This window comes from Dermacentor variabilis, chromosome 4 (assembly GCF_050947875.1).
Source record: "Dermacentor variabilis isolate Ectoservices chromosome 4, ASM5094787v1, whole genome shotgun sequence".
NCBI classification, from domain to species: domain Eukaryota; kingdom Metazoa; phylum Arthropoda; class Arachnida; order Ixodida; family Ixodidae; genus Dermacentor; species Dermacentor variabilis.
In genome coordinates this window covers 142,313,416-142,326,117 of record NC_134571.1, presented here as the reverse complement: position 1 = coordinate 142,326,117, position 12,702 = coordinate 142,313,416, and the positions used below count along the sequence as shown (strand labels likewise).

At 48.1% G+C, this 12,702-nt stretch overlaps 1 protein-coding gene across 1 annotated transcript; it reads right to left on the bottom strand.

Moving 5' to 3' along the window:
* Positions 1-1,328: 1,328 nt before the first annotated feature.
* Positions 1,329-1,985, bottom strand: LOC142578374 (uncharacterized). The gene has a single exon (XM_075687769.1). It carries the CDS (start codon positions 1,983-1,985, stop codon positions 1,329-1,331), a length of 657 nt encoding a protein of 218 aa, XP_075543884.1.
* Positions 1,986-12,702: the final 10,717 nt, after the last annotated feature.

The window sequence follows — 12,702 nt, the reverse complement described above, 5'->3', positions numbered from 1 at the left end:
ATCACATTCCATTCTCTTCGACGTGAAGCGAAATCTTGCTTTAAGTCTCCCAAAAGCGTTTTCTACTATACGTCTCGCTCGGCTGATGTGGTAAGTGAATGTTCTCTGGACTTCATTCAGTGAACCGTTGTGTCCAAATGGCTTAATGAGATTTGGTGTTAGTGGGAATGCTTGGTCGCACAATATCAGAGGTGGGACGGCAACTCCTCCAGTTGCTGCAACCGGAGCCTTAAAAAGGGAACTTGCAACCATCTGGGAGAGGCTCGACATTCGGTAAACATGAGAGTCGTGGCTTCTTCCAGGGGCACCCACGTTTATGTACCTGAAACGGTACTTGTGGTCCACGTGAGCCAGAAGAATAATGCTGTGCCTGCAAAAACGAACATACACACAATAGTCGAGTCAATGAGAACATCTTATTTAAAAGCGGTTGCAATTTTGATGTTAATAGATTAAGAACAATTCATGAACGCGTTGACAAGACGTTGGGATGGAAAACTGGACATGTTGGTTTGGCATATCGTGAGGTGAAAGGCACTAGACAATGCACATAATATATCTCTTATTCGTGTCTATGCTCCTTTCACCTCAGAACATTGACATCGCCCTCATATTCAAGTAATTTCCTAACATTAACCCTATATGTACAATCTCCTAAAGCTGTCCTGATCATATCTTCACTGTGTATCACGCCACGTAAATAAATTTGAGGCTATGTTAGTCTTGGTTGCCACGATGCTTCGAAGCATTTGACCGCTCCTGCAAGCTACCACTGCCAATTTTTTCAATGGAAATTTTCTGTCGTGATAATGCCTTTAGCTGCTTCAAGGCCTCAAAAGTGAATTGCAACATACTTCTCCTTCTCGTATACTATAGTTACGTGAACACTTATCAAACTTATTTTCTCGGTAGGCTTTGTTTTTGGTAAGCTTGTAGCGAGAATTTCCTTTTGCATCGCTGTAATTGCAAAAAATACGCGCGGTTGTACATCCTAGGAAAACAAGTTGCCGGACTCCATTTGTGAGGACAATTACGGTGGTTATTCAAGCTAAATGCGGTGCTGTTAAAATGCGCTTCTAATTTGTAACTCGCACACGCAAAAAGGCACATTAGACGTATTTCTAAGGTTCATCGAGTACAATGTCTTAGGCACGAAGGTTAATTACTCAAACAGGCGAACCATGACGACAGCGGCTGAAATTCAAGGTGCCATACTTGCTGAGCAAAGAATGCTGCGAGAGCAACTTGAACGGGCGCAAGAAACTGAATTCGAGCTGCGAAGCAAACACCTGCAGCTGCAAGAAAAACTCGTGAATGCAGTTGTTGGTTTATTTAATAAAACTTGAGGCATGTTCTTCCGGCGGTGACACGGGAAAGTGGCAGCCGTCGAGGGCTCCTACGGCTTGGGGAAAGTCACAGACGGCCATGAATTCGCGAATGTGTTCATCCATGTCCGCTGGACGCAGCACCTTGAGCCAGTCCTTTTCCAAGACGGAAATGACGGCTTCGCAAAGCTCTCGATAAATGCCATTCACCGTTGATCGTCCAACGCCAAAGACAGTGGCCACGACTCGGTCCTCTGCCACGGAGCACAGTTTGAATAAGCCGATGGCCACCACTTTTTCCACCGCAATGCACTCGCGCATATTCGTTGTAACCCTCTCCAGCGAAGGACGCAGACAGTCCACAAGATAACGGAAGGTGGCTGGGCTCACTCGAAAACTTTGCTTAATGTGGCCGTCACCAAGGCAGGGCACTGTGTCTTCAAACCATCGTTCGTTGCGCACGTAGGTCCGCCTTTCGCGGTTGGCGGCTCGAAGGGATAGTGCCGAAGCTGTCAACATGAAGCTGTTCATGATGAGTCGACGTTTGATGGTTTCCACTTTCGCCTTTGCGGCGTTTATCTCATCTTCAAGGGATCCGAGAGCGACAAGCATCAGAGCGACTTCAACTCTTGCTTCGTCACTAGCGCTTCGCTGAGCCATGTTGCAACTGCGCAGTTCTGTCACGCGATCAGTAGCGTAGCAACAGGGGGGGCCGGGGGGCCGTGGGCCCCGGGTGCAAGGGGCCAGAGAGGGGGGGGTGTCATATGCGTCTGAAGACACCCCTCTTTCCGCCAGCTACACCCGGGGAGGGGGGTGACAGAAGACCTATGGGCCCCGGGTGCCAGACGACCTAGCTACGCCACTGCACGCGATCACAGTTGTTGGAATAAGATATTGAATAAAACGCGTTACACCTGCGCGCATGAAGTAAGGGACGACAAAGACGTGAAAAAGGACGACAGGAACGTGGGTATCACCAGAATGAACAGCGCGCACAGCAAAACACCGGCTGCACATAGTTGCTGGACCAAGTTAAATGGCTGCTAACAACGCAAAAACACGAAAAAAATAAACGACTATAAGCATTATTAGCCATCAACAATTAAAAAAAATATATTTTTAGGTTCTACAGTAGCTAAGTGTAATTAAATACGCAGCGTTTTAAGAATGTTTTCTTTCTTGTGGCTTTAACAGCCAGCGCTATTTTTCTTGCGGCGTTCATCTGAGGAACTACCTAAAGAATTTTAGTGCGGTGCCGTGTGTCATCGGCGCAACTCCTTTCTGCAAAGGGTCCTTCAGAGTAGCAAAATGGGTTTACTGGAAAGGACTTTAGTTTTGCCCGTGTGTCAGGGGTATTAAACAGGCAACGAGGTTATTGAACAGAACTATTATTTTATCGCGATAGCAACTATATGGACGCTCCAGGCGCATTTCTGTCGTCGGCGTCGCCGTCGCCATGATGTTCTGTATAAAGTCCAAGGACGGTAAAATCGTCGTCACGCGCAGCGTGCTGTATGTGCGAGTGAAAGAGTGCGAGTGAAAGCTTGCGAGGGTGAGCCGGCGATCATGGCTCAATTGCCGCTTACCACGCAAGCGAAGTAAGCGGGGAGGAAGCTCGCCGTCTTCCTTCGCGAGCAAGGATCCGCGGGGAGGGTGGGGAGGGGGGGAGAGGGGGGCGCTCCTCTCTGTGCGACCCGGGCGGCCGCGCCCTGCATTTTCATGGCTTATTTCGCGTTGATGTGATACGCAGCACGAAGGTCAATCCCCTCACTGCTGCTGCCACGCTTTCTTACTTCAGCGTTTTGACAGCGAGTTTCCGTGATCATCGAGTGAGATGTGCTCATGTTTGCTTGTGCGCGCGTGGCACCATGCTTGTTAATTCAGTTAGTATGCCTATGCTTACGAGTTTATAAGGCCGATAAAACTATTATCCTTACTTCGCATAGCTATCTATTAACTTGCTGTCGCAATCAATGCTTCGCCTTTCGGGCAACACTTCTTTTGGTTACCTAAACATACTGCTCTAGCCTTTGTAGAAGCTGTGCCAGGAATGGGGGCATTGCATGAGACGTACCGCATACAATGTGTCTGTTAACAAGATTGATAAATATGAACTCAAAATAAGGGCTACTACCACGCGAAAAGCTTTGCGCTGCTGAACCCGAGTACTTAGATTTGATACCGGTTGCGACAGCCGCATTTCGATCGGGGCGCAATACAAAAACGCTCGTGTATTTAGATTTACGTGAACGTTAAAGAGCTACTGGTGGTGAAAAGTAATCCGGGGTCCGCCATGACAGCGTGCCCTTTCCGAATCGTGCTTTCAGCATGTACACCTCCAGAATTTAATACGGAAGTAAAGTACGGCCCTCACCCATCGTGCCTCCGTGCCTCTATGCGTGAGAAATAACAAGGTGAAAGAAGCGCCCCAGACTACAGGCAGCTGGCTGTTCGCAACAGAAAATCATGACCTGTAGCTATTGAAAGATGCGCGTATATTTTGACGTTATAAACTAGCTTCCTTTTTTATTCACGTACACTCAGGGTCAACACGGAGAGCCTGCGTGGTTGGGCATGCGTGGTTCAGAATGATTTATTGATAGCAAGACAGCAGACGCTGGAGGCGGGACGCCAGATATTTTGCGACGCGGGGCCCTTAACGCTACCCCGGAAATACCTGGTTCACTTTTGTGAGCATAATTCTTTGGTGCCAAAGCCAAGTGACTCTTTCAGACTATAAGTGCGTGCGTTACGTCACGTTGCACGTGACCGAGAGCACGTGTGCGCGAGTACGGGTGCCAGTGTCTATTAGGCCACAGTTGTAGCAATGAAACTATCGAATAATTCTCGACCATACCACTGTACTTCGCGTCGTCCATCTGCCCGAAAATCCCTCTTTTCACAGTTTTATCCTCGACAAACATCAAGCATCGCCTTCGCTTTGTGACACCACTGCGCTGACGTCTCAGTATGAATTCGCATGAACTGGGGTTTGCATTTCGGCGTAGCTTATGAACGGTGTATTGCATAAGCATGATCAGGGTATGACGTTAATAAAGGTTTTGACATTGGCTATGTATAAGCTTTGATGAGATTACACATTGTATGAGATGAGAATGAAGGTAACTCACATCGCATTTAGTATTATAGCTTTAATTAGCCCCTTCGCGAAAGGTTCGCTTTGCAACATAGGCGTTGGATTTGTGCAATAATTATTATCAATGCTTAACCAAGTGTTCCACTTCCTTAAACGCCCTGCCAAAATCCGTCCTTTCACTCCGATTATAGAATCTAACTATACTCTTAAAAGTGTGTTACAGCTTAAGGGTAAGCTTTAGCTCGGGGGCTCCGATCTGAATATATGGGAAAGGAGAAATCGTCTTTCTCGGCAACCACTGCAACATATTTGATTATGTTTGTTGCATTTGAAAGAAAAAAAATTAAATCTAGTGACTGTTAAAAGCGGATTTTCTATTTAGACCGTTGAATTTATAGAAATTGTCAACATTTGCAAACTTTCCGAAAGCGGATCTATCAAGGTTGCAGCTCTGTAACTCATCAATGATAAACGATATCGCAATTTTGTAAATCCCCCTCATATAGCACATCTAAAGCCGACAAATTTCGCGTATTCTAAACGGTTCTCAAGTCCACCACTAATGTGTGAGCAGCAATGTTGCAAAACCTTCGTGAACGTTTAAGAAATGCGTGCAAGTTATTGTAGTGTTTTCGGTTATCTCTGTTCTGGCCAAGCACTGGAGTGCACGGGCCTGTGACATCACCAAGAAACAGGGATAAAACAGGCCTGTCTAGTCAACACGGGGCTTTTTAGTAGCACAGGCATCGAGTGACACTCTTATTTCTTGCGCAGCACTTCTGGTTCACCTCCCGAGACGACCGCCGAGGAAATTCAAAATAAATCAGAAAATAAAGTAGAAATTGCACAGTACAAAATTCATGGGTTTCATTATAGATATGATATCAGTGCACACGTTGAGTTATTGAAGTGTCTGGAATAATGCAAATTAAATATAAATCACTGAAACGACAGGGGACGAAATTCAGAATAAATTAGAAAATGGTAGAAAAAATTGAACAGCGCACATTTCATGGATATTATTATATACACAATATCAGAGCGTAAGTTTAGTTACAAGATGAGTTACTGAAGAGTCTATTATATTTAGAATGAATTAAAATCGCTGAGATGACCGGGAACGAAATTCAAGGTACATCAGAAAAAATATTAAAAAGTAATACAATACAAAATTCATTGGTTTCATTATAGATACGATATCAGAGCGTAAATTTAGTTACCAGCTGAGTTACTGAAGTATTCGGAATAAGTAGAATTAGAAACCACTGATTACCGCACACTAAAGCACAGAATCGTAGATTTTAGAGCACTGCCACGTGAGCACGACTTTGGCGAAATTCCTGGAAACACGCAAGTAGAAAGCGGAAGTAATGACACACAAAAAGGTGGCGTGACATTTAACCGGCTAAATAATGAAAAACAGTTGCCTCCGAGTTGGGCTCGTGCTTTGCGTTCGCCTACAGTTGACCTAAAAACACCACCGCCGAGGTGAGAGTGCCACTAAAGGACACCTAAGTCAAAGATTAGGCTCGCCTACCAACTTCTGGATATGCGACTAGATCGGATTGGCGTCAGTCTTCGCTCGCATCACCGTTCTACAGGACCGGGCGTGACAGACATAAATTAAAATATTAAATTTGCCCGTTTTGAATGTTACGATGGATGCGATTTACCGAACGGGGATATGAACGTTTCTGATGCAGAGGGACAAATTTCTAAACTTCAGGCTTCCATGTTTTTAAACACACAAATATATAAAAATCTTTGTAAAACGTTCAGGCCATAAATCGAAATTCTGCTTCCAAGAGAAAGTAGAATTTAACTTGTTTTCTCTTAAGTGCCCCAAATTTCAATAACATTGGCCCGGGGGTTATTTCAGAAAAGCATTTCTCCGTTTTACATGTATTCAAATAGGCGGTGTCCGAGTTGGGTCGTGCTAAAGCTTCCTCATAAGAGGAAGCTTTAGTGCTATAGCGCACACGGTAGCTATATGGCACACGACGCTATGAGCCCTCGGTCGCCTTGGCGCCTACACTTTCCGCATCGTTGATCGCGTGCAAGATAGGGCTCGCACGACCGCGCCATACGCAGCCGCCGCCGGAGTACAACGTTATAAACATTCGTTTACTACCAAATTACCTAGCATGGTGTCAGCGCGCACAGGCACACACGAACATTCATACTCGATGGCCGCGGGCACTTTCTATCAAAACGCTGACGTGAGGAATCGCGGCAGTAGCAGCGAGCGACGTGACCTTCGTGATGTCTATCGCTTCAACGCAAACTGAGCGGTAAAAACACCAGCGCACGCCAAGCAGGGAGTCGGCGGCCCACATAGGCTGTGCCACCGAAGCAAATCGCTTTCTAGATAAAGCCCATGTGATCATGCGCGGCCGAAGGATACCGCTTCCCCTCCCCTCGCCCCGTTCCATGGTGCCATGCGCACGATGGAATACAGCGCTTCCTCCCGTTGCGAACGCGAGATTCAGCCGCCATCGTAAGCTCACCGTCGCACGCTTTCAGTCGCACACACAACGTACGGTGCGCGAGTACGATGTTATCATGAGACGACCCCGGTGCGTACGCATCGCGAAGAAAATCTCTAGCAGTTGCCGGATGAAGTCAACCCAGCGCGCCTCCACCTACTCTCCTCCTCAGCGATGCTTCACCTCGTTTCTCCGTCCCCAAATTTGCTTAACGTTACGAACACATTCCTCTAGGTGGCGGTACTTTGCCGTGCACTCGGCGCGCTCCTTCGTACTTTCTCCGGCATGCGATTCGCTTCACCTCCAGGCGCCTTCCTCGTTCGCTTGCTTCGCAGCCTCAAACAGACACCACCGATTTGATGAGCTGGCCAGTTACGCTTGCGCGTAGAAGTATATATTGCGTTAAAATGTAGCCGAATAAAGGCATATAACCCGTAGTAAATGAAGCCTCAAGAACGTCTGAAGTCACAACACGAAGATCAGACAAACCCATGTAATAACCATCATTCCCATTGTGGCGCAACAATCGGAGCGCCAGAGTTATCTGTGATAATTATTCTAGGAGACACAGTGGCTTCCAGTTCGCGTAGACACTAGCGCCAGGGTTCCCTCTAGTAATTTTGTCTGGAAACTCTATGGCGCCAACATGGCCTCCGAGACCAGGCGGAGCGCTGCTCCATCTTGGTAGCTATGGTAGCACCTGCGCGCGTTCCCTGCTGCCACCTTCCCACGTCTCAACGTTGCAGCTGTCATTGTCCATTCCACCACACCTTGCGATGCCAAATGGCTACTCTTCTGAACTCAGAATTGCGGGACTAGGCAGCCCAACCCATACCTTAGAAGCGAAATAATTTCTTGGAATAAATGTCTGCCTTCCAATAGCCTAGAAAAGGAAAGCGGGCACATCGTTAAAGGTAAACCTTAACCTTTAGCCAAGACGATACATATCATTACACGTATCCGAAGGCCAAAGCAAATTTGTTAGCAGATCCGTTGGGCTCTGCAGGAACACCCGGTGTCCTTATCCCGGCAGTGTTGTGTGGCGGCGGGCCTAAATGAGCGTATTCGCGGCGGGCCTAAATCTTTTGATCGTTAGCGACGAGGGAATTTCAGCTAAGCTACCGCATATCAAGGGCGCCTATCACAGTCGTGGTTGTCTAAAGTGCAAAGTAATGGATAGCACAAACCGCGCTCACCTGGGGTTTTTGCGTCTTCTTTCTGGTGACGATCTTGCGCAGACGTGGCAGGTACTGCATGGCTGGCAGTAGAAAGAATTCTAGCAGTGCGGAGCTCAGTAAATGCGTGACCAGGCGCGAGCATGGACCTTCTTCCTATGCGCGTCCTCGCGGCTCGAGCAGCTGAACACCACGAGTAGCATTTCTTTTCATCTTCAAGCCGTAAGCACGATGGAACGTGCAGAGGCACTGCTGCACTGGAAGAAAACTAATTACATATCGGTGCCCGTACTTCTGGAACAAATTCAACAATAAATTCAACATTGAATGATGTGCATCTCTATCTTTGAAACTGAAAAAAGAGAAAGATTGTGCGCTTATTGCAGCTTTGGTTTTGCCGTCGAGGATAGGATAGGATAGGAATAAACATTATTTTTCCAACGGGTATTGCTGTTGGTGCCCGGGGCTAGGCTGCCAGGGGTCCATCGCCCGAAAGCCTGTGGGCATCTCCTGTGGTCTTGGTGAAGGAAAAAGACGGAACCCTATATCTCTGCGTCGATCATCGCCTACTATTCAAAGAAGGACGTGTACCCCCTCCCGCGGATAGACGACACATTGGATAGACTCTGCAACCCAAAATACTTCTCGTCGATGGATCTCAAGACTGGCTACTGGCAAATAAAAGTCGACGAGAGGGATCGAGAAAAAGCCGTCTTCATCACATCAGACGGCCTCTACGAGTTCAAGGTCATGACATTCGGACTGTGCTCGGCGCCTACAACGTTCCAGCGCGCGATGGACACGGTGTTATCAGGATTGAAATGGCAGACCTGTCCCGTCTATTTCGATGGCATCGTCGTTTTCGCTGGGAATTTCGACGATCACCTTAGGTGGCTTGCGACAGTACTAGCGGTCATCAATTCATCAGGACTCCCTGTTAAGCCAGAAAAGTGCCGCTTCGCTTACGATGAGCTTCTGTTCCTGGGCCTCGTCATCAGCAAGGCTGGAGTCCACACCGACTTGCAGAAGACAGCTGGAATCGCAAACTTCCAGCAGCCCATCGACAAGAAGGCAGTGCGTAGATTCCATAGCATTCGTGCCTACTACAGGCGCTTTATCAAGGACATTTCACGCATCGCTGAGCCACTGACACATCTAAATAAATCTGATGTCGAGTTGAAATGGGAAACGCCACAGGCCGACGCATTTCAGGTGGTGGTGGTAACAACTTTATTGAGACTCTGCTCAATGATGACCTGGCAGGCCCGAGTCCTAGAATGGCCCCTCACGAGGAGCGACCCTTTCGGCCCAGGCAACGAGGGCTCCAAACGAGGAACTCCAAACTACGCGTGCAGTGGCTACCGGTTCTTGCGCACTTCGACGAGGACGCCGATGCAGGAACCCACACTGACGCCAGTAGCTTAGGCCTAGGTGCCGTTCTAGTCCAGAGGAAAGACGGACTTAAAGGGTGATAACTTATGCTATCCGGTGGCTGTGAAGAGCGGAAGCCAATCATCCTACTACCGAAGAGGAATGCCTCGCCATCATTTGGGCTACAGCAAACGTTTGCCCTTACCTATATGGTAGGCCATTCAAAGTCGTCAGCGACCATCACGCGTTGTGTCGGCTAGCGAATTTAAGGGACCCTTCAGTACACCTGACGCGGTGGAGTCTCAGACCGCAAGAATATGAGATCACTCCAATCTACAAGTCTGGACAAAAACACTCTGATGACGACTGCCTATCACGCGCCCCCACTAACCCGCCGCCGCAAGACAACGAGGATGACGACGCCTTCCTTGGAATAATAAGCGCGGAATAATTCACTGAACAGCAACGAGCAGACCCGGGGCTAAAAGAACTCGTCAAGTATTTGGAAGGGAACACCAACGTTGTCCCTAGGGCATTTAAACGAGGATTACCTTCGTTTTCACTTCAAAACAACGTACTTGTAAAGAAGACCTTCTCACCAGTCCACGCCAACTACCTTGTTGTTGTTCCCTCAACACTCTGTCCAGAAGTACTGCACGCCCTACATGACGATCCGACCACTGGGCACCTCGGATTCGACCGGACGCTATCGAGGATACAGGGAAGGTATTACTGGCCGCGCCTGACCGCCGACGTCGCCCGTTACGTCAAGACATGCCGAAACTGTTAGTGACGCACGACAGCACCGACAAGGCCAGCGGGATTACTACAGCCGATGAAGCCTCCTTGCCGATAATTTCAGCAAATCGAGATAGATTTGTTGGGACCCTTTCCGGCGTCAACATCCGGAAATAAGTGGATCGTCTTGGCGACGGACTACCTCACCCGCTTCGCTGAAACTAAAGCTCTGCCGAAAGGTAGCGCAGCAGAAGTGGCGAAATTTTCCGTCGAGAACATCCTGCTGCGACATGGTGCCTCAGAAATGCTCATCACCGACAGAGGAACGGCTTTAACAGCGGAGCTCCCTCAAGCCATTCTGCAATACAGCCAGACAAGCAACAGGAGGACAACTGCCTACCACCCGCAGACGAATGGTCTCACGGAGCGCCTGAACAAGACCCTCACCGACATGCTAGCAATTTACGCCAACGTCGAGAGCAAGACGTGGGATGCGGTCCTGCCGTACATAACCTTCGCTTACAACACAGTGGTGCAAGAAACAACACAGATCACGCCATTCAAGCTGGTTTACTGCAGGAACCCTACGATGACTCTCGACGTCATGTTGCCGCAAGTCACCTATGAAGAAAATGTCGACGTCGCCGCCTATTAGCAGCGCGCTGAAGCCCGACAGCTCGCCCGCCTGCGCATCAAGGACCAGCAGAGGACCAATACCCGGCACTGCAATCTTCGATGACGCTACGCAGATTACCTACCTGGCGACCATGTTTGGGTTTGGACCCTGATACGGCGACGAAGACTTAGCCGCTATTTTACGCCGCTATTTCGGACCCTAAAAGATCATCCGACGCATTGGTGCACTCGACTATGAGGTAATGCCAGACGGAATTTCGCCATCACAGCGCCGCCGCTCATGACCTGAAATGGTCCACGTTGTGCAACTTAAGCTATTCTACCAGCGCTAACGAACTTTTAGACTTTGCATAGCTAAGCTGTGGACTTCCTTTCGACTTTGTTACTTTGGACTTTTCTTGTTGTTCTGTTAATTTTTATTATTAAGTGTGCTTGTCTTTTTCGCTATCCTTTTATGTTTACAGCGTCGGGACGATGCTTTTTAAGAGGGGTGTAGTGACACATGTACTTGTTTATTGAATGACCGCGTTTCATCGTCTAACAAATGCTATCGCTCAACGCAGGACGTGCCTGCATGTATCGGAAGTCTGTGTAATGTTATTGATGGTTGTATCCCCTGTTGGTTGTCTCCGAACCTTGTGTTGTATGATTGCATGTATACACGACGCAACTGGTTTACAACTTTCTGGTAGACACGCGGGCACAAGCGATTACTCTGGAACGTTCTATGGAACGATCGCCGACTGCGTTCGCCACTATCGTTGTGCTTCGCGTGTAGTCTGTTTTTGAGGGCACAGGTTCGCCCAGTAAAGCATTCGTCCCACCATTCACAGCTTTGCTGCTTTCTTCGCCGTCACTACCACGTGACAATATCCGGTGTCTGTGTCGGCCTCAACAGGCCCCGATAACGCCGACGCAAAGAACGTCAACAAGAGGGGACACTCGGCAAAAATTGGCAACAGGAAACACGTCACGGCTATAGTGTCAACTCCATCCGTTAGTTGACGCGAGCATCAGAAAAAAAGAATTTGAAATTAGCTTGCAGACAACGTTTCATATTTTTATTCTACCCACTAAAACTAAAGAAAGTTTTGGGTGTAAATGAACTTATACTTTGAGGCTAATTTTTCTAGCGTTGCCTAGCAACAAGCTATCGGCACGCCAGACTTGCGTGCATACGTCATGCGCCAGACATGCAACAGGCGCAAACGAGTCGGGCTCGCTCCTGTGGCATGCTCGCGTGCTCGGCGACACGTCTGTTTTGGATGTAGCCCGTTTTCTTGGGCTCCCGGCGGGCGTTCTCTTGTGTTCCGTCTGCATTTCGACACGGCGCCACTGCACTACTGGACTACAGCAAGGTGAGGAATTTTGTTTGGCAGTCTGCGACGCTATTCAAGCACATTTAGGCTTACTGCACGAACTGAACACACACACACACACACACACACACACACACACACACACACACACACACACACACACACACACACACACACACACACACACACATATATATATATATATATATATATATATATATATATATATATATATATATCTACTGACGCAGTTATTGAAAAACAGCTCCGCCGTCCAGGCCTACTTAATTTGAGTTAACTACTCATACTGGGAGATGTTTGCGACACTTTCTACGAGCCCAAGCATTATTATAACTTATTTCGTTAGTTTTTGGGCACGCACGCCGCACCTGGCTTTGTGATGAAAAGCACCTCGGCCGTGTGACGCAGTTTCGCGTGTACCGAATCTTACCGGGACAAGTTTTGCCGTTTTCTCTGACCCCAGACATTATTGTAACGAATTTCGCTACTTTTGGGGATACTTTACAAGCACAGTGGCGGCGCTCGCGTAGTGGC